Consider the following 27,210-nt stretch of genomic DNA (forward strand, 5'->3'; position numbering starts at 1 on the left):
TTTGACCACTTTAAAACCACAAACAAATAATTTGCTTCCCTTTAGGCCTCTTGCCCAAACAGTGAACACTGGTAGGTATCCCGAGGATTTTTTTTTTTCAAGCAGACACAGAAACAGTTTGAGTCAGTCACCTGGTTTAAAATCAGTTTTGTTTGAATGTTTTATGAAGCCTGGGGGAATAGAACTTATCTTTAATATAAAAATCAAGGAAATGTTTCATATAGCAATCTTTTAAGTTTTCCCTAGAGTAGGGGGAAAACTAACCTAGTTTAGTCTTCAAAACCAAAACAGTGGAATTTAAGTCTGTCAGTTTATAACGTAGGCTAAATGTAGGTAGTTTGGATGACAGGCAGAAGAGCAAAGATGCTATCTGCAAATATTCTTTTATGTTTTGTAAATATTCTGATAACTGAAAATCAACAAGAGCAAAGACTAGAAAGGAAAAAGTATTTCTGTATATGTAAATCTGTTTTTTAAAACTACTTTGGCCAGTCTTGTTAAAGAAAACTTACTTAATCCTCTTTCTCCCAAATTAAGTCCTACATGTTTTCAAACCTGAATTTTATTTTAAATATCCTTTGAGTAATTCTTGGGTGCTCTTGCATTTGCCTGTGATAGATTTGCTTAGAACTAACAATAGGTGTTTAGGGAGTAAGGCTGTGAGGTGTTTGCCCTGGCATGTACGTTCATTCCTCAGACAGAGTCTTGTAGGTTTGGAGCACTTTGAGGCTAGAGAACTGGGGTATCTATTTCAGTGATGATTAACGTCCAGAGTGGTGAGATGGACACAGATAAGCAGAGTGTGTTTGTTTGTTTTAAAATGATTGTACCTAAGAGCTTTTTTTTTTTGGCCCAGAAAGCATAAAGTTTCCTTTCCTAACTCTGAACAGAGGATATTACTGACTGGTTACATTTAAGGCCTAAACAATGATTTTCAGAAAACAATTGCCAACTTAAAGTAGCTTCGGCTTTCTCCTTCACCTTTCTGCCTTACTTAGGGAGGGGAGTCACTTGTTCTCTGGTTAGTTGCAAGGTTTCGTATATGGATGTTATTTATCCTGAGCCATTTTGGAAAGGCCCTATTTTTAATGTTTTGTGAGTTAATAAAAGTTGAGTTCAGTATACATGCTTAACATAAATAAGACAATACACCTGTGGAAGCAGGAAATGGTCTAGTGCAGTAAGTATCTCCAAACATAAACTCCAAGACCGTGAGCATATAGAAGGGACTTATGTCCTTTCTAGTCTTGTAAAACTTGAATAGTAGGGGATGAATTTGCTAGCTTTCAGGGCAGAAACATGGAGAAACCCAAAGTCCTCACAATCTGCGAGATGAGCAAGGCTTATTGGAACGAGATCTCTGAAAGTATTTAAGTACTCTGTATGTTCAATTTTCTGTGTCTAACAACTCCTGAGGTAAAAATTGTGCTTGAGCCACTGAAATAAAACTGACAGTGAGGTTATTGAGGCATCATACAGATAAAAAAACAACTATTTTTGAATGTTTGACATGGAAAAGAATTACTTTTGTGTGACAATTTAACCTTAAATCTGGTTGACTCTAGTGTTGGATTAGTTTCTGGTCCTGACTCATAACCATGGAACAGGGAGGGGTTCAGGTAGATTCTTCTTGAGGCCAAGTTCTAGTAAATTTTGAAAATTTAAGGTGAGATCCTGTTTGAAAAAATGAGAAAGCTGAGTTTGGAATTTTCAGTGAAAATAGGCATACCCTCCACTTTGATTCCTAGAAACAGAGTTTTTGCTAAGCTCCAGAACTTATCTCAGGTATGTCAACCATCAGGTGAGGCTGAGAATCCAAAGATTTAGTTTATTCTTTCTTTCAGCAGTCTTGATTAGGTTTGACCAGGAGTCAGATGGAACTTCAGTTGTAATTTATAGAAGCAAGATGGTTCAGCTAACTAAGAATCTGTTTATGAATCCTGAATCATGTAAATATTTGAATTGTACCTTAAACTGAGTATGAGACTGGAGAAAGAATTTATCTTTTGTTAGAGGTTTGGCTGCCTTGTCTCAACTTTGAGTAAGTTCTTCATTATATCCAAACTGTCCACATTGCCCTCCCTGGAAGTCTGGGCCACCCAGCGGGCCCCCGTGCCTGCCTCTCTTTAGCCCACAATTAATTGCTAGTACATTCTTTCTTCTTCTTCTTCTTTTTGGTATTTGACATGAGCTCAAATTGCTGAGAAAGGTGACAACTGTGAAATGAAGATAGGGCTTGGAGACACCTTAAAAAATACATGCAAAGGCTACCAAATGACAAGAGCAGACTGCCAGGCTCTTTCAAAACATCACCACGTCTGTTGACTTTCCATTCCTTGTCCGCAGCACAAAATTGGAGGTCAAAGAATCATAGGAGTTAGAGATGGAAAAGACATTTGGGGTCAGCCAGTTCATCCCTCCACCTTCTCCTGCCACTGATTCCAAACCATTCCTTACATTATATTTTCTCTCCCAGCTCTTGTACGGTTTTCACGGTCTTCACTCAACCCGGCTGTCACCTTGGGGAATGATGCTGGAGGCTCTGTCCAGTTTCTCCTCAGCAAAGAGAGATAATGCTTCTGCCCCCAGGTGACATTCGTGAACTTCTTTGTTGGTGGTCTCAGCTGAGAGGCTGAAGACTAACTGCAAGTCTCTGCTGCTTGGTTATTGGGGCTTTTCTAGAGAGAACTGTATATTTAGTGTAGATGATGTTGGAGAAGGGGGAAAGAGCTAGGATGCAGTATAGTTATTGCTGAATTTGTTCCTAGACTTTTGTTTTTCAAGGTTCTTGACTTAAAAAAAGAGGGGTGTGTGTGTACAAGATATTGGGGAGGTGGGCAGAGATAAGGAAACTACATTGAATAGGAGAATAAGAGCCCTACCTTGCAAATATATAGATGGGTTAAACAAACAAATTTTTAAAAATACTATTCCTGTGAAGTAGTAGAGGCTTGTGTCAAGAATACATGTCAGGGAAGAAACAGTGATGGTTTACTATACAGAAGTTTCAGCTTAGAGCCAAGTTCAGAAGAACAGATGGGCTGGAGGCAAGTATTTTGGACTAGGGACACTCTTGCTTTTGGGGGGTCTCCCCTTACTTCAAGTAGTAGAGACAGAAAAGTCCTATGTTTACTGGCTGCATGGTTTGGCAGGGAGAATGGTCATCTTTAGAGGCAGCTTTGGAAGGTTACCCCCAGCTCCCCTTCTTATTCCAGCAGCTGTTGGGAGCAGTCCAGAGGGGGTATTATATTTCTTCTGGTAACTCTGCCAAGAGTGAGAGGAAATCCGCAATCTGTGGGCTTTTTTGGGGGGATGGGGATGGGGTGGCAGGTGATGGGACAGGGAAATTAAATTGTTTTATAGTAAGTATGTTGAGATACTTTTCCTGGAAAGCTGTTTCACTGAAAGGAACAGTATTTTCCCTGCTGACTAGCTCTGTCATGGGTTCATCCAGTACATCTTTTTCTTTCTTCCCTGTAGCTCCCATGTTTCTTTGAATTTTCCTTTAGAAAGTCCATATTGAAAAAGTGAGCCTGACCTGTGGTAGCACAGTGGATAAAGCGTCAAACTGGAAATGCTGAGGTCGCTGGTTTGAAACCCTGGGCTTGCCTGGTCAAGGCACCTGTGGGAGTTGATGCTTCCAGCTCCTCCCCCGTCTCTCTCTCCTCTCTGTCTCTCTCTGACTCTCTCTCTCTCCTCTCTAAAATGAATAAATAAAAAAAAAAGAAAAAAAAATAAAAAGTGAATCAAGATTCAGATATGGGTGGTATATGTGCTAAAGCAGGGTCAGGAACCTTTTTGGCTGAGAGAGCCATGAATGCCACATATTTTAAAATGTAATTCCATGAGAGCCATACAATATGTTTAACATTAAATACAAGTAAATGTGTGCATTTTATGTAAGACCAAGACTTTTAAAGTACAATAAGTCTCTGAATTCTTTTTAATAATGTTGTTATGCTGTTGCTAACCAATGATGAATAAAGTACTTCTTACCATTAATGCGACTTCTGGTGCTGCATGGTTTTGCTGATGGCTTTGTAGTCTGGTTGTTACGTGGTGAGGTTAAGCTTCATGCAGGCGTTGAGACTTCCATCCGTTAAACGTGATTGTAGGTTGGTCTTAATGTTCTTCAGATGTGAGAAAGACTGCTCACAGGCATACTTAGAGCCAAACATTGTCAGTACAGCAATACTTACACGCTGCAGTGTGTGGTATATGACAGGAAGCGCATTCCAAGTTTTGACAATCAGCTGGTCTGCAGGTTAAAGTTTTTTCATTTCCCCCCACTTGTGTTTGCTCGCCAACTCTGCTTGCTGTCATGCAAGTCTTTCCAAATCTTCATTCAGTGACTTGAACTTATTCACCCACATGTCTGAGGGCTTCAGGTCAGCAGCTTATAGCTCAAAATTTCTGATGGAGACACCGGGGATGTAACTCAGGTCGGTGCCGTCCGCTGCACACTCGTGTGGATGGGTGATGAACTTAAAAAGATGAGTACGCTCACGAAATTATCCAAAGCGCGCTTTGAATGACTGCAGGAGATTAGATGTGAAGCCCGCTAGCTGCTGGAGATCAAGATGTTGAGCAGGGTCACTTGCTGTGCATGCATCTTTAAACTCTCCCTGTTTTTCAAAGTGTAGTAAACGACCTGTTTCAGTGTCAGCAATGAAGAGTTCCATTTGTTTTCAAATGCAAACACTGCTTGTTGAAGGGATAAGACTGTATTTCCAACACCTTGCATTTTCACATTGAGCTGGTTCAGATGTTCAGTCATGTCCATGAGATGGTAGAACTTCAGGAGCCACTCACTGTTAGCTAACTCAGGATGCTGGACGTTTTTCATTTCAAGAAAAGTCTGGATTTCACTCAGACAAGCCACGAAACGGCTGAGCACCTTCTCTCTTGACAACCAACGCACATTGCTGTGCAGAAGCAGACCAGGATAATTATTCCCAACTTTATCCAGCAGTGTTTTAAACTGGCGATCATTTAAAGCTCAGGCAACAATAAAGTTGACCACCTGAATGACCACAGACATCACCTCACCAATCTGCTTGCCACACATCTGAGCACAAAGCGCCTTCTGATGTAGGATGCAGTGAAAACTTAGGATGGCTCTCTTCATGTTCACGAAGAAGCGCTATGAATCCTCTGTTTTTCCCCACCATGCATGGAGCACCATCAGTACACACACTGAAATAAGTTTATCCATTGGTAGATTTTTTCTTTAGCGAACTCAGTGAAAGACTTGAATAAATCCTCCCCTCTTGTTTCTTTCATAGGAAAAACAGCAAGACTTTCCTCACGTAGTGTGTCACCAACAGCATACCTTGCAATCACGCTGAACTGGGATAAATGACTTATGTCTGTTGACTCATCCAAAGCGAGAGAAAAGAATGGTGCTGCATTTATGTCCTTTACTTGTGTTGCCTCAATTTGATTTGCCATCATGATGGTACAATCGTGAACAGTTCTTGCCGACAGAGGCATGTCTTTTTTTTTTTTTTTTTGTATTTTTCTGAAGCTGGAAACGGGGAGAGACAGTCAGACAGACTCCCGCATGCGCCCGACCGGGATCCACCCGGCACGCCCACCAGGGGCTACGCTCTGCCCACCAGGGGGCGATGCTCTGCCCCTCCAGGGCGTCGCTCTGCCGCAACCAGAGCCACTCTAGCGCCTGGGGCAGAGGCCAAGGAGCCATCCCCAGTGCCCGGGCCATCTTTGCTCCAATGGAGCCTTGGCTGTGGGAGGGGAAGAGAGAGACAGAGAGGAAGGAGGGGGTTGGAGAAGCAAATGGGCGCTTCTCCTATGTGCCCTGGCCGGGAATCGAACCCGGGTCCCCCACACACCAGGCTGATGCTCTACCGCTGAGCCAACCAGCCAGGGCCAGAGACATGTCTTTTATTCGTTTGATTATCTTGTCTTTATTCGAAAAGTTGTCGAAAAGTTCATTGGCAACATCAAGCATGAATGTTTTGGCGTACTCCCCATCTGTGAATGGCTTTCCATTTCTCACAATTGCTAAAGCACCAGCACAGCTAGCCAAATTCCAGTCACCTTGTTGGGTCCAAACAAGAAGTTGCTGCTGACTAGCTTGCACTCTGCACAGTAGCTCTTGACATGCTTTCTTCCTGCTGTCCCCTGCTGGATATTTCGATGTAAATGTAGTATGGCGTGTGTCAAAGTGCTGCTTTATATTTGACTGTTTCATCGATGCACTTTTATCATTGCATATTAGATACACTGCAGAACCTGCTCTCTCCACAAAGGTCAATTTCTCTGTCCATTCCTGAAAAGTATGATACTCCTCATCTTTTTTTCTTTTAGCCATCTTCTTTGTCAAAAGGGTTTCTGCAGCCTGACCAGGCTGTGGCACAGTGATAGAGCAGGACCCAGGTTCGAGACTCTGAGGTCGTCAGCTTGAGCGCGGGCTCATCTGGTTTGAGCAAAGCTCACTGGCTTGGACCCAAGGTTGCTGGCTCAAGCAAGGGGTTACTCGGTCTGATGTAGCCCCATGATCAAGGCACATATGGGAATGCAATCAATGAGCAACTAGGGTGTCGCAACGAAGGACTGATGATTGATGCTTCTTGTCTCTCTCCGTTCCTGTCTGTCTGTTCCTATCTATCCCTCTTGCTGACTCTCTCTCTGTCTCTGTAAAAAATAATAATTTAAAAAAAAAACAAAAGGGTTTCTGCAATTAGCTAGCTGACTACTTGATTAAAAGGAGGGAAGTTTACTTCCTGACCTCACAACAACCTGTGTACGTTAGGCATTATCCAATAAAAATTTGGTGTTGTCCCGGAGGACAGCTGTGATTGGCTCCAGCCACCTGCAACCATGAACATGAGCGGTAGGAAATGAATGGGTTGTAATACATGAGAATGTTTTATATTTTTAACATTATTTTTTTATTAAACATTTGTCTGCGAGCCAGATGCAGCCATCAAAAGAGCCACATCTGGCGCGCGAGCCATAGGTTCCTGATCCCTGTGCTAAAGACAGGCTTTTCTCTAGGAATGAGTTACTAAAGGAGAACCTCTCATTCATTACTTATCTTGGCTGCAGTTTGACTTTATCATAATGGCATAGGAACTAGAGTGGTAAAAACTTTCTGAGTGGCTTCTGGTTCATATTCTTTCTATCCCTTCATCCAAATTGGAAGAGTATCAGGGATTTTAAAACTCGGTCACTAACACTGAGAATCAGCTTTGGTGATTAATATGGAACACAGATTAAGAACTATGAAATAACGCTGAGAAACAGAGTAGTGTGTTCCTCACATTTCAGATGGGGAGCCCTGGGAAAAGTCATTTTGAAGGTATAAGAACAAAGTTCACTTCTGAGTCTGTTAGTGCCCAATTCATGACTCAGAGGATGGCCTGTTCTCAAAAAGTAGTGGTATCTTTTTTTTTGCTGTTTATTCTCAGAAAGTGCTAGCTCAGCTTTGTATTGTGGGGTTCTTGAAAAGCTGATTCTGTAATCAAATCAGCGTGGGATATGCTGTGGTCCACATCCCCTCTCTTGGGGATTCACAGTGTTCATTGGTAAGTTAAAGGCACTTAGGTGTCCTGTGATAGAGACACTCATTTAATTTTGTTTCATCTAGCATTGTCCAAAAATGTCTCGATCATAATATTCTTTTTTTCACTGCTTAATATCTCTTAACATCTTTCAGAACATGCATACTGGTCAAGTACCCTGCAAATATAGAACTTGACAAAAAGCAGGAGGAAATGAATGTGAACATGACCATAAATCCTAAACTCACGTAAGGAATTAGGGTTATGCCCAGTGCTTCTAAAACAACTTTGGGCAGCTTTGTGGGTGCCACATTAAGATATTTGATCTGCTCAGATTCCTTTCCTGGGAACCTCTCTAGCATAAGAATTCTGAAATGTTGGGTGAATTCCTGAAGATGTCCTGTGTTACACATTTTTAAGAAGAGCCTTTGGAGCTTGAAGATAGTGTGTCCAGACTACTGAAAATCTATAGATATTGTTGAAAGTATGACTTGCTAAAGGGAGAACTGTACTTTTGAGAACTATTTAAGCAGTTTCTATCAAAATAGCTATTATGCTAGGACCATGGTTCTTACCTTTTGTGTATGATATACTTTTGTGTGATGTTAGAATTTTTGACAATACATTAAAGGATTAAAATGTGAATGTCTTTTTTTTTTTCCTTTTAAAGCAAGTTTCAGAAAGTTGAAACATTTGTCTGTTTACTTATTCACTGTTTGGTATGTTCCTGTTTGAGTAGAACTATTACTGTCCTGACCTTGTTCTCTTATAATATATTTTGAGGTAAAGTTTTTTCTGTTCTTCTGAACATTCAGTCTTCTTATTTGCAGCAATTGTGTCTTGAGTCACATTGTGGCTCAGTGATATGTCTGACAGAAAGCATTCTAAAAGTGTAGCTCTTTTGTTGGATGAAAATAAATTCTATAAATTGTTTAAAATTTGATGGTACGCTTACTCTGGGTTCCTGGCATATCATTGGTTGAGACCTACTTTTAGAAGTACTAAGAGGTTTAAGACTTGATCCTGTGGAATTTATGATTGTATTGGACAAACAAGACGTACAGCTGTGAAAAGCTAACATGCCTAGGTTTATGGTAGGTTCAGCCTACGGTTCACATGAGAGGAAGAGGAAAATCTGGAGGAGTCAGGGAAGTAGAGGCTTAAGCTGGACTTTGAAGAATGGGTGCACTTGACTAGTGCCCAGAATAGGGAAGGAGGCATTTGTCAAGGACAAACGTAGGCTGGTGCTGGCAATATAGGAGAAAGTATGGGTATAGTTATAAATGTAGAAGAGATGGACTTGGCTGGAGTTCAGTTACATAGTGTGGAGCCATGGGAGGTCAGGTTGAATGAGTAAGCTGAGCTGTCATTTGGAGGCCTTTCAAGGGAGATGTGGGTCTGCTCGAGTCTCTCCTAGTGCATAGTTCTGTCCTTATGCTTGTTTCCTACAAGCTCACTTCACCCTGCATGTTGGGGTTATTCCCTGTTCCCTGGCCAAAAGGGTAAGCAAATTAACACACTATAATGATTTTTTTTTAACAGAGACTGTGAGAGAGTCTCTGTTAAAAAAAAAAAGGGGGACAGATAGGGACAGACAGACAGGAACAGAGAGATATGAGAAGCATTAATCATTAGTTTTTCGTTGCGACACCTTAGTACATTGATCGCTTTCTCGTATGTGCCTTGACCGTGGGACTCCAGCAGACCGATTAACCCCTTACTTAAGCCAGCGACCTTGGGTCCAAGCTGGTGAGCCCGTGCTCAAGCTGGTGACCTCGGGGTCACGAACCTGGGTTCTCCGCATCCCAGTCTGACGCTCTATCCACTGCGCCACCGCCTGGCCAGGCTCATTGATTTTTTTTTTTGAACCTTAATTATGGACCTCTGTTGTTGAGGGCCATGGGAGGCTTTAGTCTGATGCCAAATATAAACGAAGAGTTAGAAGTTTCTTGTCTTAGGCTGTTTAAATGTTAAAACTTAAAGCCAAATTCTTAGTTGTAGTAGAACTGGTGGGTACAGGCAATATGGGGGAAATTGCTTTCTGGAGAGCAAGAAGATCAAAGAAATCAAGAGACAGTATTCATTTAAAATTCCAAGCCCCCAAGCATTATTTTGCATAGTCCTGTTCCCCCTCCTTAGCCCAATGCCCCTTGAGATGGCTTTGTCACTTGTAGATAGATACCCTCCTTTTCTGAATTTTCAAGTAAGCAGAAAGATATGCTTATGGTAATCATGCTAGTCACACAGGTAGGCAGCTTGGGTGGCATCAAGGGGACAAACTTCAAGATGGAGCGGGGAGGGAAATTGATTTGTGATATAGGAGTTTTCTGATCTTAGGGGCCACACAGGTTTAACACCTCTATGATATGTCTATACTTCCCCTTCCTTTGCCCCCCAGCATTTTTCTTCAGACTAAAGTTATTTATTTGCTTTTTGTTTGGAGTGTGAGTGAAGAGAGGTGAAATGAAAGGAGACTCTAGATAACTGCCTAGATTAATTTCTGTCCCTTTGGACTCACTTGTTGCCAATATTTTAAGGAGCCTGATAGCTTACTATGGGTTCATGTTGTGTTGTTTTTGTTTAAAATAGGTCATGTGCCCAGGAATGCAGTCAAACTATAATGGTGACTAAGTGCCGGAAAGCTGAGAAGGAGGGGGCCCAAGTGGAAAAATGAGCCTGAGGCAAGAGAAGGAGGGCTGGGAAAATGGAAGTTCCAGTAGGCCCACAGACTAGGTTAGAGATTCCTCCATGCATTAACAGCCATGCAGGAGGTTTATTTACAGGACACCAATCATTTTTGGAGGGAGTATCCCCCACTTTACACCAGTAACTGTGGAGAAATAGCCAACCAGAGAGCATTTCAAGGATGGGAACAAGGGCCCTTATTGAATTCCCAGGGGCACCTGCTCCTGTTTTCTCAGGCACTTCTGCTGCCTGGTTTTACTGAGCCCCTTTGACTTCAATGTAATAGGTCCCCACAGGGAAGGAAAGATTTTTTTATTCCTTCTGATTTTTCAGATATTGAAATGAAACCAATAAGAATATGGATATTGTTTGCCCACCAGCTAGGAACCATCAGAGATGATTGAACGAACAAAAGGGATGCAAAAGCTGAGTTGTTAAGTTGCTTTTAGCAGAAGTGGTACTATTTCTCAAGTGAGAGCCCAATGGAATGATTTAAAAAATTGAAATTTGGTTTGAAGGACCAGAACCAGTATTTTTATTATGTTGTTCATTGTGGGTGAGGAAGTCTGCACCTACTGTTAGGTAGCAGCTTCTAGAGTTCAACTTTGAAAGTTTCTTGCTGTTGTGATCAGGCCCTCAGGGCAGTGCTTTGACCCTTAGTGAAGTGTCACCAAATTGCAGTTAAGTGACTAGGGAGATGAGAGAAGTGTTCTTATTCCAATTCAGGAAATACATTGATTCTTACCCCTTGTTTCTTTCCTGTTATGATCCAGAGCATTCAATTTTGGTTTCACCTCCACCTATGAATTTAGACCTAACTGTAGAGAAGAGGTTAGCTACAAAGGATCTCTTCTTTTATATCTGGGAGGGATATGCAAATAAGATTTGACAGGGAGTCTAATCTTTCTCATTGAAATTTCAGTTCTTTTAGTCCATCCTGTTGACTATCTTTTACTGTCCTCAGTTCTCTATCTATCTAGTAGTATAGGTTGCATACTAGTAATGTGAAACCAAGGACCATATTTTACCCAATGGACAAATTCAGTAATATATTTTAGCTTTAACGTGTGTACACCCAAATCCTAATCAGTCAGCTTGAAAGAGGACCAAGTTTGACATTAGAAGAACAATTTCTAATAGTTATAATTGGATTAGAAGAAAAACAAATGACTACTGAATTAAATTTAGAGATGACACCATTAATAGATATTAATCATTTTATATTTATATAAAAATAACCTTTTGTAGTAATTTATAACTTGTACTTTGTTTTAGTTGTCATTTCTAAAATACCACAGTTGAATGAAATACCTCATTTCAAAATGAAGACATTGACAATTAGAGAAGTTAGCTAACTAGGTTGGGATCCCAGTTTCCTAGATCTGCATTCTGTGCTTTTCCCATAAATTCATTTAATCTACAATTTAAAGGTAAATTGAAAGACCTAACTCTTGATAATTATGTGCTATATATTTTTATTTTTTTATTTCCTTTCTGTTGAATTTTTTGGGGTGACACTGGTTAACAAAATTATACAGGTTTCAGGTGCACAGTTCTACAACACATCATCTGTACATTGTACTGTGTGTTCACCGCCTCAAGTCAAGTCTCTGTCCTTCACCATTTATCCCTCCTATCCCTTCCTTCACTTCTCCCAATCCCCCCAATGTGATATATGTATATATTTTAGGTGATAGGAGGGGAGATATGCAGATTTCCACATGTGCCCCAACTGAATCTACCCCAGTAATCCCATCAAGGGCTGGTGCTTGTGTACCGAGCTATTTTTAGCACCTGAGGCTGATGGCTCCTTAACCCCCTGGGGCTAATGCTTGAACCAATGAGCCACTGCCTGGGGGGAGGGGGAAGAGAAGAGAGAAAGGGAAAGGAGGGAAGCCGGTGGTCATTTCTCCTGTGTGCCCTGACCAGGAATCAAACCCATGACGTCCATATGCCAAGCCAATGCTCTATCCACTGAGCCACTGGCCAGGGCTGATATATTTTAAAAATTGCTCACTTCCTAAAGTACTGTCTATTTACCTCTTCTGGCCTGTTATTTATGGAGATATAATTTTGTGTAGTGTCCTCTTACCTCTACTTTATAAATTTGACTTAGTTTTAAAATGACCATTCCTTGCTATAGTCATTTCCAAAATATTTTGCAGTTCTTACATTTATCATTTCTAGTGGCAATATATTCCTTTGCATTAGTGTAGCATTCTCTCCTGCAGAGAGACTTTTGGGCTATTTCCAGATCTTAGCTCTAATATATAGCTACAACTAGAAATACCTTTGTAAAAAAATATTTTTCTTTTGAATATTTTCTTTGTGATGGTAGTGCACAAAGTGGGAATGCTGAGTCAGAAGCTGTCATTTAACAACTTTTACCAACAGAATTCCTTTCTGAAAGGCTGTACCAGCATGCTGCTAGCAATGTATCACCCAACCCAAACCCTTCTATCAAACCAAAGCTAGTGTAGTTTTTCCACTTAATAGAAGTGAGGTAGTACGTTAATAATTGGTTTCAAATTTTTTTAATTTATTGATTTTAGAGAGAAAGTGAGAGGGGAGAGATAGAAACACTGGTTTGTTGTTTCACTCATTTATGTACCCATTGGTTGAGTCCTAACCAGAGATTGAACCTGCAACCTTGACATATGGGGATTCCAACCAATTAAGCTAACTGGCCAGGACTCAATAATTTTGATGTGCATGTCTGTAAACTGGAATTGTTATGGGATATTTCCCCAGTGTTTTATCATGTAAACAGTGTGTGACTGTTCTTATTTGTGGTTGGATATGTATTGGAGAAGGAGTGTTATCCTGATAGATTTTATCAGCCCCCTATAAAACTTTTTAGTGTAAAACTTGTACTTATAGTATTTTTTTTTTTTAATTTGGCACCTTTATTGAAAGTTTTTTTTTTTTTTTTCAGGGACAGAGAGAGAGAGTCAGATAGAGGGATAGATAGGGACAGACAGACAGGAACAGAGAGAGATGAGAAGCATCAATCATCAGTTTTTTGTTGGGACACTTTAGTTGTTCATTGATTGCTTTCTCATATGTGCCATGACTGCGGGCCTTCAGCAGACTGAGTAACTCCTTGCTCCAGCCAGTGACCTTGGGTCCAAGCTGGTGAGCTTTTTGCTCAAGCCAGATGAGCCCGTGCTTAAGCTGGCAACCTCGGGGTCTCGAACCTGGGTCCTCGGCATCCCAGTCCGACGCTCTATCCACTGCGCCACTGCCTGGTCAGGCTGTACTTATAGTATTAATTGTTAATTTTCCCCACTCTGTTGCTTTCATTGTAATCTTTTTTCTTCTCTGCAGTTTAAAATTTAAATACTTTAAACTCTTTAGTTAGAAAACTATTTTAAATTCATTCTTTCATTTTTGGGGAGTTAATTATATTGTAATATGAGATGATAATCTAAATCAGTTTTTTGCTCTGTTGATACCCAGTTTTATCAACAGATTTTGTGTTTAGGTCTGTGATCTATTTTGAATTAATTTTTCTGTGTGGTGTGAGGTAGGAATCAAAGTTCATATTTTTCCTTATGGATAGACTGTGGTTCCAGTACTGTTTGTCATCCTTTATTAAATTGCTTTGGTGTCACTGTAGACACTTTAAAGGATTTCTTAGTTATCCAAGGGAGAGAGAAGAGCTATTTCTTTCTTGCCTCCTAGCCCTTTCACTTACATCCAGATATACTGCTCACAAAAATTAGGGGATATTTCAAAATGAATATGAAACAATAAAAGAAGCATTTGATTTTTTTTTATTAAGCAAGAACATCAGAAAAGCAATCGAGGCCCTGGCTGGTTGGCTAAGTGGTAGAGCGTTGGCCTGGTGTGCGGGGGACCCAGGTTTGATTCCCGGCCAGGGCACATAGGAGAAGCACCCATTTGCTTCGCCACCCCCCCCCCCTCCTTCCTCTCTGTCTCTCTCTTCCCCTCCTGCAGCCAAGGCTCCATTGGAGCAAAGATGGCCCAGGCACTGGGGATGGCTCCTTGGCCTCTGCCCCAGGCGCTAAGAGTGGCTCTGGTTGCGGCAGAGCGACGCCCCAGAGGGGCAGAGCATCGCCCCCTGGTGGGCAGAGCGTCGCCCCTGGTGGGCATGCCGGGTGGATCCCGGTCGGGCGCATGCGGGAGTCTGTCTGACTGTCTCTCCCGTTTCCAGCTTCAGAAAAATACAAAAAAAAGAAAAGCAATCGACAAGTCAAAGAAAGTTGTTCAACTATGCAAATGAGATGCAAAACCAACTTTTATTTCATTGGTGAAAATGCACTATACGTTCCCTGTCCCCTAATTTTTGTGAGCAGTGTATATTCTGATATCAGATATTCCTGAATCCTGATTTGTAAGCCCATGGAATGTTCTCTGGTTGTCAATAAGTTGTAGTGACTGGATTATCTGTTCTGTCTGGACGCAGGATGGCCAGTGTACCAGTGAAGGAGCGAGTGAAGGTGTCTCAAAATTGGAAGTTGGGGCGCTGCCGAGAAGGGATTCTGTTGAAGTGGAGGTGCAGGTAAGTAGCCTCTTTATTTTTAAAGCTGCCTGGTTCAGAAAAGCATGCTGGGAAGTAAGAAATCTGGTCCTAGTTAGAAAGTGAATAGCTTGTCTTAGGTGGTATGGCCCTGGTGATCCTTTAAATACCACAAAGAGGCCATCAAAGGGACTTTTTTTTTTCCTCATTTATCGAAAGGATTTCAGAAACTTACTTTATTTTAATGAATTCCATATTTTTATGATTATGATTTTATGATTTTATGATTTTTATGATTATAAAAATATTGTAGAAATTTGAAAAAATAGAAAAGTTTAAAGAAGAAAACAAAATAATTCATAATCCTACTACTCAGAGGTAGCCACTGTTAATGCATCTCATTAAAAGAAATAATGGCTGACCTGTGGTGGCGCAGTGGATAAAGCGTTGACCTGGAAATGCTGAGGTCGCCGGTTCGAAACCCTGGGCTTGCCTGGTCAAGGCATATATGGGAGTTGATGCTTCCAGCTCCTCCCCCCTTCTCTCTCTCTGTCTTTCCTTCTCCTCTCTAAAATGAATAAATAAATAAAAAAAAATTAAAAAAAAAGACATAAAATTAAAAAAAAAAAAGAAATAATGAAACCGATATTTCAATTTATCTTGTTTTACAATTATTTTTCTTTAAATCTTCTACTGTAGGAAGTTACACCTTCACTATTGGCTTCCTGTCATTCTCTTCCCTACTTTATTAAAAGGCAAAATAGAATCTAAAGGTTTGGATATTTGGATATATATATTACAGGAGGCAGAGGTTAGAAAAAGTGCCAGGAGATTTAAATTATGGCTTTGGCACTGCTAATCCCACAGATTTTATGCTTCATCAATGCTAAATTTCATAGTTATTTATGACTCCCTACCAAAAAATGCTTGTAGCTGATTGGTTGGAATGGCTAGGGAACATTATGATTCCTCATTCCAGGTTGACCTGTACCTGTGCTGATAGACACAGCACATCTGATGACCCTTTCTTTTTTGCTTGTGTCCAGTTTCTGTTGGTTTTACTGACATCATTTGCTGTGAATTATGTGGTAGTGGTGATGGGTAAAGAAATTACTGGGGAGAAATGTGGTGGGTTTTTATGAGGAAGGACTTTACCCTTTGCTTCCCACTTTTGTCTTTTAATATAAGAAAGTAGAGAAGTAGAGTTTATTGCTCTATCAAGGTTCTGTCCCTGGCAGGTTTTGTGTGTGTGTGTGTGTGTGTGTGTTGGCTCGTTTAAAGCAGTTTGGCAAATAAACACACAAAACAGTTACCAGTCTGCCCCGGGATTCTCCACTGTTCACCTGGCATGAACTTGGTTTCTTGTCCTAGGCAATGGCTGTTTACCAGATGGCTCTAAACATGATTTCCAAACCCCTCTGCTTGCTGCCCATTTGAGTGTGCCACAAACTTGTGCAAGGGGATGTTGAAGAGGAATGTCATATTGAATGAGAATGAAGGCATCTATACACACTCTACACATGTTCCATATAATATATGCACACACTTGTAAAAACCTCATGAGCAGAAACTCAGTTACTACAAAGTCCAAGCTGCATTTAATGGCCCGTCAAGTCATTTTGCAGAACTTTTCCACATTCCCATGACGCTTGTATTAAGGAGTCTGGGGAAGAAACACTGCCCAGTTTGCTCAGACAGGTTTGGCAGTGAGAGATGGTGTCTCTGTAAATGGAGATGAATCAGTTGTCCCTGTGCTTTGCTTGGGACCTGGTAGCTCCAGAATCCTTTTGTGGAGTAGGACTGGGTGTGGGATGTCTACCTTGGGAAAGGGGCTTAGTCCGCACCAGAGAGCCTGGCAGAGTATTCTTTCTTCTTAAAGCTCACTCTGTGTCATGGGAATGGTCTGTGGCATCTAACCTTTCTTCCTCCTGCCAGATTATAGAGGGAATCTTTAACTATGTGTGGATTCCTTTTATCAGCTGCCTATGAGAGCTATTTCTCTGGACCCCCTGTACTGTAATAAGCTGCCCCAGGGGCTGTGTTTTTCCATTGCCACTCTTGCCCTATACCCTCTAATACAGAAGTGTGGATATCCCCTGTGAGGATTTAGGTATCTAATCAGTACATTATTAATATTCTTTTCTAAATGGCTTTATTCCTGTCACTTATAAATGGGCCCTTTGCTCTACCAGGGCAAGGAAATGGAGCTTCTCTGGGACTATTCTTCTCTGTTGTACCCTAACCAATCTATTGGAAAAGAGGCATGTATGGAAGTCTTGGAACTTTGAAACTTAGTATCACACTTTAAATATAAGGATACAGAATGAAAAAAATTACTTCATCAGGGTGGACGATTTCTTTTTGCCCCTTCCCACTCCTCAATCATTGCATTTTCTAAGCTCTGCCTCCCCAGTAATTCAAATCTTAAGCATTCTTCAATTAAAAGTGCTATTTATTTGGTCTTTTAATTCTCACTTTCTTTCAGGTAGTCCAGTGATGATTAGGTCACCACAAAGCTCAATCACTCTAGTTTTCTGAGGGTAGCCTAAGCATAGGTGATTTTGAAGACTTAGCCTTGCAGGTTATTCCTGCTAAATTGAGGATTGAGCAGTCTCTCCAAAGACTGTAGTTAGGTTTTCACTCTGTATCTTTTTTTTGCTGTTTATTTTGTAAAATTTGAATTTATTATTTCTGTATCTTGATGATCCTTAAGTTTTGTTTATCTCTGCAGTCAGATGCCCTGGATGCAGCTAGAGGGTGATTCTCTGTACATATCCCAGGCTAATTTCATCCTGGCCTATCAGTTCCGCCCAGATGGTGCCAGCTTGAACCGTCAACCCCTGGGAGTCTTTGCTGGGCATGATGAGGATGTTTGCCACTTTGTGTTGGCCAACTCACATATTATCAGTGCAGGAGGGTAAGTGCTACAGGTTTCTCCTTCTACCCTCTTCCTTAGGATTCTTCAGGGACCATCTGCCTGTCTCTGTCTTTTTCTGTCTTAACTCCCTCCAAAAGGGAGACTAGAAGGAGTAATGGGCTTTTTTCCTATTTGAAGCACAGAGATTTACCAAAGACACTTAATAGGGTTAGCTGGGGAAGGAAAATGGGAAGAGCCTCTAATGAAAAGTGAAACTGGTCTTGATACTCTTAAGGGGGGAATTTGTTTTGTCTCTCAGCTCTGTTCAGCCCTAAGTATACTAAAGAAGTTAAAGTATCTAGAAGCTCAGAACCTTATTGGACTGAATTGCCTAAAGCTTAGCAAACGTGAATGTCATTGGAGTCTTGGGCTGTTTCTGTAGACTTGTTCTTTTCTTACAATGAGAATAATTGGCTGTTGGTGGTGGGCTTCTTGTTTCTCTCATAGGGATGGGAAGATTGGTGTTCATAAGATTCATAGCACCTTCACTGTCAAGTATTCAGCTCATGAACAGGAGGTGAATTGTGTGGATTGCAAAGGGGGCATCATTGTGAGTGGCTCCAGGGACAGGACGGCCAAGGTGAGGTGGTGACCCCCTTACATACTATTACTCCCTTCTGTCTATAGGGAATGGGGTGGGAGAGGGTGGATAGGGCCTGAGTCTCAGGATTGGCTGAGAGCATTGGTGGGGGAGGGGAAACAACACAATAAAGGACTCACTTATGTGCCTCTGGCATGCAGCTTGCCATGCCAGGTTGTGTCCTTGCCAGCTGGCCTGGGAAAGAAGTGGACAGTGGCTGGGAAGCTTGCCACTCACTTGAAATGTGGCGTGAACTCAAAAACAGAGGGCCTTGCCAGCTTTTCCTCCCTGAGCTGAATTTCCTCAAGTTTGTGGGTTAGTTCTGACCCGAATATTTTATTTTAAAATCTCCCTCTTTTTACTTGCTCTCTGTTTAGAGAGGTTAATTTTTCACCACCTTGTTTATAAGCAATCAGGCTGATAATTAAAATGTGTTTTTATTGCTTCTCTGGAGAGTGATGTGGTCAGTAAGCAGTAGAAAGATGACAAGAGAATGGTGTTATTTGTTGTGTCATTGCCAGATTGCCTGGTCTACAGTCAGACATCTGCCAAGACCGAACAGAATGAGACTGATAAGTAGTGTAACCCCTGCTGTATGGAGTCAGTTCATCCATGTTTGGGTCAGATAGGCTCCCACTCATGAGATAGAGAACTTTCTTCATTCCTGTGTCCAGCAGCCCTAGGCCAGGCCCACACATGCCTCGTCCTTTGGCTGCTGTGGGAACTTTGCTGACAATTCAGCTGATGGTGCAGGGGGCCTGATAGTATCTTGCCTATCTGTTCCCCAGCATCTGGAGACTTTGTAGTGCTAACAGGAGCAAAATGCTTGCTCTTGTCAGCAAACAGGCCTCTAAGACAAATAGAGAGAGAGGACTCAGGAGAGGGGAGTTTTAGTCTTTACTCACTAACTTCTCTCACTCCATGTACCCTCTGGTGACGACTACTTCATGGAATAATGTCACTAATATATATATACTGCTCACAAAAATTAGGGTATATTTTATTGCTTCATATTCATTTTTGAAATATCCCCTAATTTTTGTGAGCAGTATAGAAAGAAGAGCTAACTATGTTCTTTTCTATTTTTGGAAGTTTCTCCTCTCTTTGCTGTTTTCTTCCTCATACTTTGTATTCTGTCAGACATACATACCAGCACAGGGGACCTGAAAAATCCAGAAAATATTTTAAACTAACATGGAAACTGAATTTCTTATCACCTTCTTCCTATTCCCCACTCTATACTTCAGATTTCTGAGTATTCACTGTCTTTGTAGCATTTCTTGCAAAGAGGCTGGCCTTAAGTTGCTATACTGCTCAGCAGTCGGTTTGCATAGAAATCTTTTGTGGCATGTGTGACTTACATCATCCCATCTCATTATAGCATCTTGTCATAGCTAAAACCTTCCCCTGGCTCTTCTTTTTTAGTGACATCCTTTCTTCTATCCTGTTCTTTGCTCTGATACCCTGAGTAGTATTAAACTTAGCTTAATAACCACAGGTAGCAATTAAAGGGTATGGACTGCTTACAGTCAAAGAATGATAGCAATTTTATCTGGGATATTGGGTTAGTTTCATGTTTTAAGTACTAACTCAGCCCTATTTAGTGACTTAATTTGTTTGTTTTTTTTTAAAAGTATGGAAGTAGGTACTATTCTAAAATTTCACTGCAGAATATCCTATTCCTTTCGAGGATTTCTTTTAGGTCAATGACAGAATTCTCCCTCCTGGTTCTTCAACTTCAGAAAGCTGGTTAGCTCTTTGGGGCCCCTCAATGACCACCAGGCTAGCTCATCTTTTCTGGCTTACTGGATATGTTGCTTCTTTTTCTTCCTTTCTGTTATTGGCTTTGCATTTTGCTACCTTCGTCTTCTTGGCCCATTTCTACATTACCCACTTTTATAATTGACTTTTCATTTTCTTTTGGTGGCTTTTGCAATTATACAGCTGCTTCTTCAGGCTCCTAATTCACCTGAACCTATGTAAGAACTATCATGTTTCCTATAAACATCTATAGCCTGTTTTGAGGGAATTCCTCAAATATGTACTGTGTCTTAGGACAGAGGTTTGTTTTATTTTGTTTTGGGTTTGTTTTTTTTTGTATTTTTCTGAAGCTGGAAACGGGAACTCCCATATGCGCCCGACCGGGATCCACCCGGCATGCCCACCAGGGGGGCGATGCTCTGCCCATCTGGGGCGTCACTCTGTTGCAACCAGAGCCATTCTAGCGCCTGAGGCAGAGGCCATAGAGCCATCCTTAGCGCCCAGGCCAACTTCTCTCCAATGGAGCCCTGGCTGCGGGAGGGGAAGAGAGAGACAGAGAGGAAGGAGAGGGGGAGGAGTGGAGAAGCAGATGGGCGCCTCTCCTGTGTGCCCTGGCCAGAAATCGAACCCGGGACTCCTGCACGCCAGGTCGACGCTCCACCACTGAGGCAACCGGCCAGGGAAGAGGTTTGTTTTATTGGGGTGAAAGAAACTAGAACATTTTCTTTGTCAGACTGCTGAGCAAGGGATTGCCCAGAAAGCCCTCTTCCTTCACTCCCCCAACCCTAGTTTCAAACTTACTTTGACTTAGCTTGGATTACCTCTCTGGGCTTTAGTGGAGCCAACCCCAGCCTGAGATATAGCAGGATGGTGACTTATGTTCTTGGTGGGCCTGGGCTGGTACTGGCCATCCCTTCACTTCTTCCTTTTTCTCTGTTCTTTCATTCATTCTTATGTGCCTATACAATGCACCAGGGCTCTTCAAAGGGGAGGAAGATACAGCCTCCTTAAGGGCTGCTGAGACATGCATGTACTATGAAGGTGATTGGAAGTGGCCAAAGACTGAAATGTAAGGCTCTAGGGAAAGGACCAGAAAGTTCAGAGGGTAGAGGGATCACATCTGGCTTGGGAGAGGAGACTTAATGAAGAGAGAACATTTGAACTTGTTTTTTATCTTCTTTTAGTTATTTTTCAATGCATAAATTTGCTTGTTTGATTGTAATGGTATAGAATGTAACCAGGCACTATGCTAACTAACTAAGCACTTTACTTATATTTTTTCATTTTATCTTTTAGGATAATTTTATGCCACATAATTATGTTTATGTTATATTTTAGGTACCCAATGTACACTGCTGTCTTAATTTTAGTTTATAAAGTTTTCCATTATTATTACAAATTATTTGTTAGTGTTGTCTTTAATGGCTTCACAGTGGACTTACCATAATTTAATCATTGTTTTCCTATTGGTGGATGTTTGTATATATAGTTCTTTTCCTATAGTATTGAGAACCACCATTATTGATGTCTAATATCTACTAAATACTGTGCTACTATGCTGGATAACTTATACAGATCTTCATTTTTCCACACGGCAACCCTAAAAGATAGGTATTATTTCCCATTTTACACATGAGGAAACTGAGGGTAAGAAACTGTGAAGCATCTGTAGGATGAGACATAATAAGTAGCAACTAGGGTTCAACCCAGATTTATCTGATTCCAAAGCCCATGCCTGCCCTATCTGCTACTGCAGGCCGCAGGGAATATTTTTATCATTTAGGTTTTTCTTCACTTTAGGATTATTTTCTTAGGATAAGTTCTCAGAACTTATAGAATTCTTAAGTCAAAAGCTTTGGTTGTGCCCTGGCCGGTTGGCTCAGCGGTAGAGCGTCGGCCTGGCGTGCGGGAGACCCGGGTTCGATTCCCGGCCAGGGCACATAGGAGAAGCGCCCATTTGCTTCTCCACCCCCCACCCCCTCCTTCCTCTCTGTCTCTCTCTTCCCCTCCCGCAGCCAAGGCTCCATTGGAGCAAAGATGGCCCGGGCGCTGGGGATGGCTCCTTGGCCTCTGCCCCAGGCACTAGAGTGGCTCTGGTCACAGCAGAGCAATGGCCCGGGAGGGGCAGAGCATCGCCCCTGGTGGGCGTGCTGGGTGGATCCCGGTCGGGCGCATGCGGGAGTCTGTCTGACTGTCTCTCCCCGTTTCCAGCTTCAGAAAAATACAAAAAAAAAAAACAAAACAAAAAACTTTGGTTGTTTTAAGGGTCTTAATACATATAGCCAATTTCTTTTTTTTTTTTAATTTGTTTAAAGTATATATTTATTTTACTGATTTTTGGAGAGAGGAAGAGAGAGAGAGACAGGAACATCAATCTGTTCTTGAATGTGCCTTGACTAGCAATCAAACTGGCAACCCTGTGCTTTGGGACAATGTTCCAACCAACCAGGCTATCTGGTCAGGGCAGCCAACTGATTTTTAAAAGGACCGTATAAATGTCCATTCCCACTGGGTTATATCTTCTCCAGGGTGCATTTTTGGGGGGTTTGACCACTGAGGATGAAGACGTGATCAGCATACTCCTGGTTCTGGTGGATGGTGTGCTGCTGGGGCAGGTCAGGAGAGCCATGTTCCTGAGACGATGCTCAGAATTGGCAGCATGCCTCCTGAACCACTCCTGGAGACCAGGAACCTTGTTCTGTGGTTTGCACAATCTAGGACTCCACCAGCCCTTTCCCTGGAGTGTACTAATGAATTCAGGCCTAGGCTATTCCCATAGATTTTGCAATCAGAGTCCTAGTGTCTTCCCACTACTCATGTAAGATGTTTGCATTAGGGAAAAGGCAAATCTCTTCCAATCTGGGGCCGTCTTAAAGAAGACATTAGAAGTGAATCTAGTTACTATCAAAGTGGCCGGATTACAGATTCAAAAAAGTAAGCCTAGGATCATTGGTATTTTGAGAAATTTGTGGTATTTACCTTTGCTTTCTGCCCTTCTTTATTCAGGATTTTTTTGTTAAATTTATTTTCTTTTCCCTATATTATGAAAAGTAACTCATACCCTCTCCCCTCATCATGCACACAAAATCTAAAACACTTTCTCCTTTTATAGGGAAGAGATACCATGTGACCCTAAGGAGGCAGGACCGCCCCCACTCCATTACCTACCCCTTAAACTCAAGGAATGTTTCCTGAAAGTTCTTAAATCTAAGGTCCTAACTGGCTGTGTGTTCCCCTTATAGCACAGCAGGGACCTTGAGAGGTCATTGATCCATCTGGCTGCATCAGGATCCCCCCTTGGCTGATGTCTGGGGATAGCACTGTATATTTGAGATTTCCTTTCTGTTTAGTTAGAGGCTTATTTTCCTGTGTGTGTCATCTGGGGTAGGATGAGGTAGGGGGCCTTGTGCTTAATGGGAGATTTCTAAATGCACTGACTGCTGAGAGGGCTCTGTGAGTGTTGATTAGAGTTAAGCCTGGAGTGGCTGCTAATGTACATTCCTGACTGATAGAGACTAGATAATGTGCTCCAAGCAATATTTTTAACCTGTAGGAGATATGGAAGCTTAAAAGAGTTAAGCTTTTCTGCTACTTTTGGTGACACTAGGTGCTAAATTCCATGCTGACACGAATAGCATTGAATCCTGGGCATTATCAACAAACAAATAACAACACACTACCTTCCTACTTTGAAGTCTCTCTTCTCCTTCCATTCTTTCCTTCCCTTGCATCTTTCTTTTTACTACTCTCTATAGTTCTACTCTAATTCTATCTCTGCCCTCCCATACTGTGCCTTGATCTTCCTCCCTCCCTCTACCCCCCCAAAGAAATCTTGGTGAGAGATAGGAGACAGGAAAACCCACAAACATGAGGAGGTTGCTAAGAGAGGCGAGCCCCATCTACTCACTAGTCTCTGTGAGGTCTCAGCTGAGGAATGGGGAACTTCTGACTCCCTGGTGTAAAATTGGCTGGGAAGTAAGGGCTATTGGGTGGAAGTGAAAGAGGGAAGGCTATCCAGAAGCAGGAGAGGACTGATACCCTGCACTCTGTGTATACAGGACAGAAAGGATTCACTATTCCTGACCCTCCACATTCCCTGCCTAGGGACAGTCATGCCACCTGGTGCATCTTCCTTCACCCCCATCCTCATCCCCATCCCAGGCAATGCCAGTGAGAGCATTTCCTCTCCTGTTTCCAGGTGTGGTCTTTAGCCTCAGGCCGGCTTGGGCAGTGCTTGCACACCATCCAGACTGAAGACCGAGTCTGGTCCATTGCTGTCAGCCCATTACTCAGGTAAGGGAGACATTTTTGGATATGGTTATGTCCCGTATAACAATGTTTTTATTTTACAAGGTCAAGTGGGCTACAATATCTTCTGCCTGTATATTCTAGGTTGCTTTGAGCTACTCTCCTGGAGATTTTGGAAATCCTCCAGAGACTTGAGGTCTGACGCTTACTTTATAAATGCATGGGGTTGAGATAACCTTTTAAGAGCCAATTTCTTAAGCATCTAACCCAGAAATGTGAAGGAAAAGATACCAAGTTGGAATATAACTGGATCCAGCTGTTACAAGAGTGTCCCTTCTAGAACAGATGCACTTTTAGGTTGTTACTAAAGTAGAGGCCTCTCAGCACCCCTGGGAAGTGACAACAACAGCCATCCTGCTCTCACAAATCATATCAGTGGTTTGTTCCCCTTGGAAAAGGTCTTCTAGAGTATCCCTTACAGAGTTGAGTCATTAGGAGAGGCGTGGGGCCTGTGTGCCATTGGACTCTCATCCAAAGATGTGTATGTGAAGTAGATTCTTTGATCGTTGTAGCAGAAGAGCCAATTTTTGTTTGTTGGTTGGTTTTTGGTTTTTTGTTTGGCAGAGACAGAGTCAGAGAGAGGGACAGATAGGGCCAGACAGACAGGAAGGGAGAGAGATGAGAAACATCAATTCTTCGTTGCAGTTCCTTAGCTGTTCATTGATTGCTTTCTCATATGTGCCTTGACTGGGGGCTACAACAGAGTGAGTGACCCCTTGCTCAAGCCAGCGACCTTGGGTCCAAGCTGGTGAGCCCTGCTCAAACCAGATGAGCCCGTGCTCAAGCTGGCGTCCTTGGGGTCTCAAACCTGGGTCCTCCACATCCCGGTCCGATGCTCGATCCACTGCGCCACCGCCTAGTCAGGCTAGAGCCAAATTTTTGATGAGCCAAATTTTTGATGATAGCTTTACCCTACCCTTTAGCCCAACGATATTTCTTTAACTTTATCTATGAATAAGTGACCTCTGCATCCTGACTTCTATTTTCTAGGCTCTCTTGGACTAAGGCAGGGCCTCTCTCTTTCTCAGCAGGGTCCATTGGTACCCTCTTCTGCACCTACTCTGTTGCAGTATTTACCTAGGGTCTTCCCCACTTTCTTTACCCCTCACTACCCATTCATAGGATCGGTAGGAAAGCCGTGGGGCTTCCACCTTCCAACACTGGGTTTGAGTCAGTCTTTTGTTCTTTGAGAGAGTCAATTCCCCCCTTTGCTCAGACCCTGTCTCTCCTCTTCACCCCGTGGAGCTTGCACCCCTGCTCCAGCCCCCTTCCACAACTCCCTTTCAATTTTTTTCTTTCTAAAGAATTAGAGCTGATTAGCCACGTCATTAATTCTTCAATTTGACGGCTGATATAGCAGGACCTGAAACACATTGCTGACCCCAGAGAATGGAGACCCCGTTCCTTAGCATATTGACGATGGGAGAAGTTAATTAAAATTCCACAGAGCGGAGGTGTCGGCTAACCTATAAACCTGTCGCTGTTCAGAACAAATCATTATAGCAATCCTAGGAAAGAGGGAAGGAAAGACCAGGGAGTAGAGAGGCCTAAGTGTGTGGGAGCGGAAGGTAGAAAATGGAAACATCGAGCTTTGTCCTCTCCTTAGTTTCTTCTTAATGCTGCCTCTTTTTAAGCCAGTTAGCCAGGTGTAGGGTCTGTGGGCTGGATATGTATAAGGATTGAAGGATGGCAGGACAGCCTGTGGGAGATGACAGGTGCGCTGGTGACTTTGTCTTGGTGGTTACCTGTGGATTTCTGCTGAATTCACAAGACTAGGGTCGCGTAGGCTGGGGTAGGGTAGGGTGGGACGGGGTGGGTGGTAGAGGGAAGTTCTTCAGTGCTGGAGATGGTCTGTGTGCTTCTTACGCATGAGTTTAGGCCAAAGAACACAGACAGGCTCTCCTAGCGACCCACCCCATATTCCTCTACTCTTGCTACCTCTGGAGTGTGTTAGGCTACCTGTTAACAGAATAGAGCATGGTAACTGTTGAAGATGGTGCGGATAAGATGTTGAGGACAGAGTTGCCCTCACCATTAATTAACAATTTAGATTACAATGAACTGAGTTTAGGTTTTTTTGACTACAACTCAGAACCTGGCTTTGAGGAAAAAGCTAGTTTTCTATTTCTAGTACTGTTCTGTGACTGCTACTACTACTAGGAGCTAGCATTTATTAGTCATTCGCTCTATGGCAGACCCTCTCCTTCATCCTTGATGTGCCTCATCTTTGGTGAAAACCTGAGTCTTATGCTTTCTTCACATTCTCCTTCAGTCTTCTTGTCCTCTTGATGTTTTTCTTGGCCCCATGATGAGCCTTCCATTCATTATTGGCTGGTTGTTCAACTTCTGACCCATAGTTATTTGAGATGACATTTTCCCTAACTTCACAGATGGTATCTTGGACTCTTTAAAAATAGTTTGTATTTGGGATTCTGTTATTACAATAGATGACCAGGGTATATGCTGGTATTATTTCTGCTCTTTTTTCTCCCCAAATAAATGGAGACAAGGGACTTTTCATCTTATTACTAGATTAATTTCTTCTGTGTCCATGAATTTGAACCTTTCAATAAACGTATCCATTTGTCTGAATCTGGGAGACACTGCCTCCCAGCCTTGGAGTCTGTTTTGGGAGATTGAAGTTCTGCGTTGTCACCAGCCAACAGAGTAGTAGCCTTAGGTAAGTTGTTCCCTTCCCTGAGCCCTGGTTTCCTCATCTATTAACTGTAAATACTATTTCCTTTATAGACCTTTATAGGTTATTGTGGAAATGACCTGAAATAATGAATAAGGAAATACTCTGAAAAGCTAAACGGGCTATTAGATGGTATCAACCAGAATCTCTCCTCTCTGTATAGCATTTGTTTAATGGCTTTACCTGCTCTCATGTCCCCACTATAGTTCTGGTGGAGTTACACTGCTCTTTTGCAGTCTTCTTGAGGTGAGGACT

General features: G+C 42.1%; 1 protein-coding gene across 7 annotated transcripts in view; it reads left to right on the top strand.

Annotated features, from left to right (window-relative positions):
* The window catches only part of FBXW4 (F-box and WD repeat domain containing 4), a 96,347-nt gene that overhangs the window by 4,378 nt on the left and 64,759 nt on the right, over window positions 1–27,210 (top strand). For 6 of the 7 annotated variants that reach the window (XM_066355952.1, XM_066355955.1, XM_066355954.1 and 3 more), the window contains 4 exons: window positions 14,641–14,736; window positions 17,426–17,611; window positions 18,059–18,191; window positions 24,151–24,245. In XM_066355952.1, the coding sequence (XP_066212049.1) occupies window positions 14,641–14,736; window positions 17,426–17,611; window positions 18,059–18,191; window positions 24,151–24,245 (510 nt within the window). Of the gene's footprint in view, window positions 1–2,506; window positions 2,590–14,640; window positions 14,737–17,425; window positions 17,612–18,058; window positions 18,192–24,150; window positions 24,246–27,210 lie in introns of those variants that run through there. The other variant, XM_066355957.1, reaches the window with a different exon arrangement.

This window comes from Saccopteryx leptura, chromosome 13 (assembly GCF_036850995.1).
Source record: "Saccopteryx leptura isolate mSacLep1 chromosome 13, mSacLep1_pri_phased_curated, whole genome shotgun sequence".
In the NCBI taxonomy this organism is placed as follows: domain Eukaryota; kingdom Metazoa; phylum Chordata; class Mammalia; order Chiroptera; family Emballonuridae; genus Saccopteryx; species Saccopteryx leptura.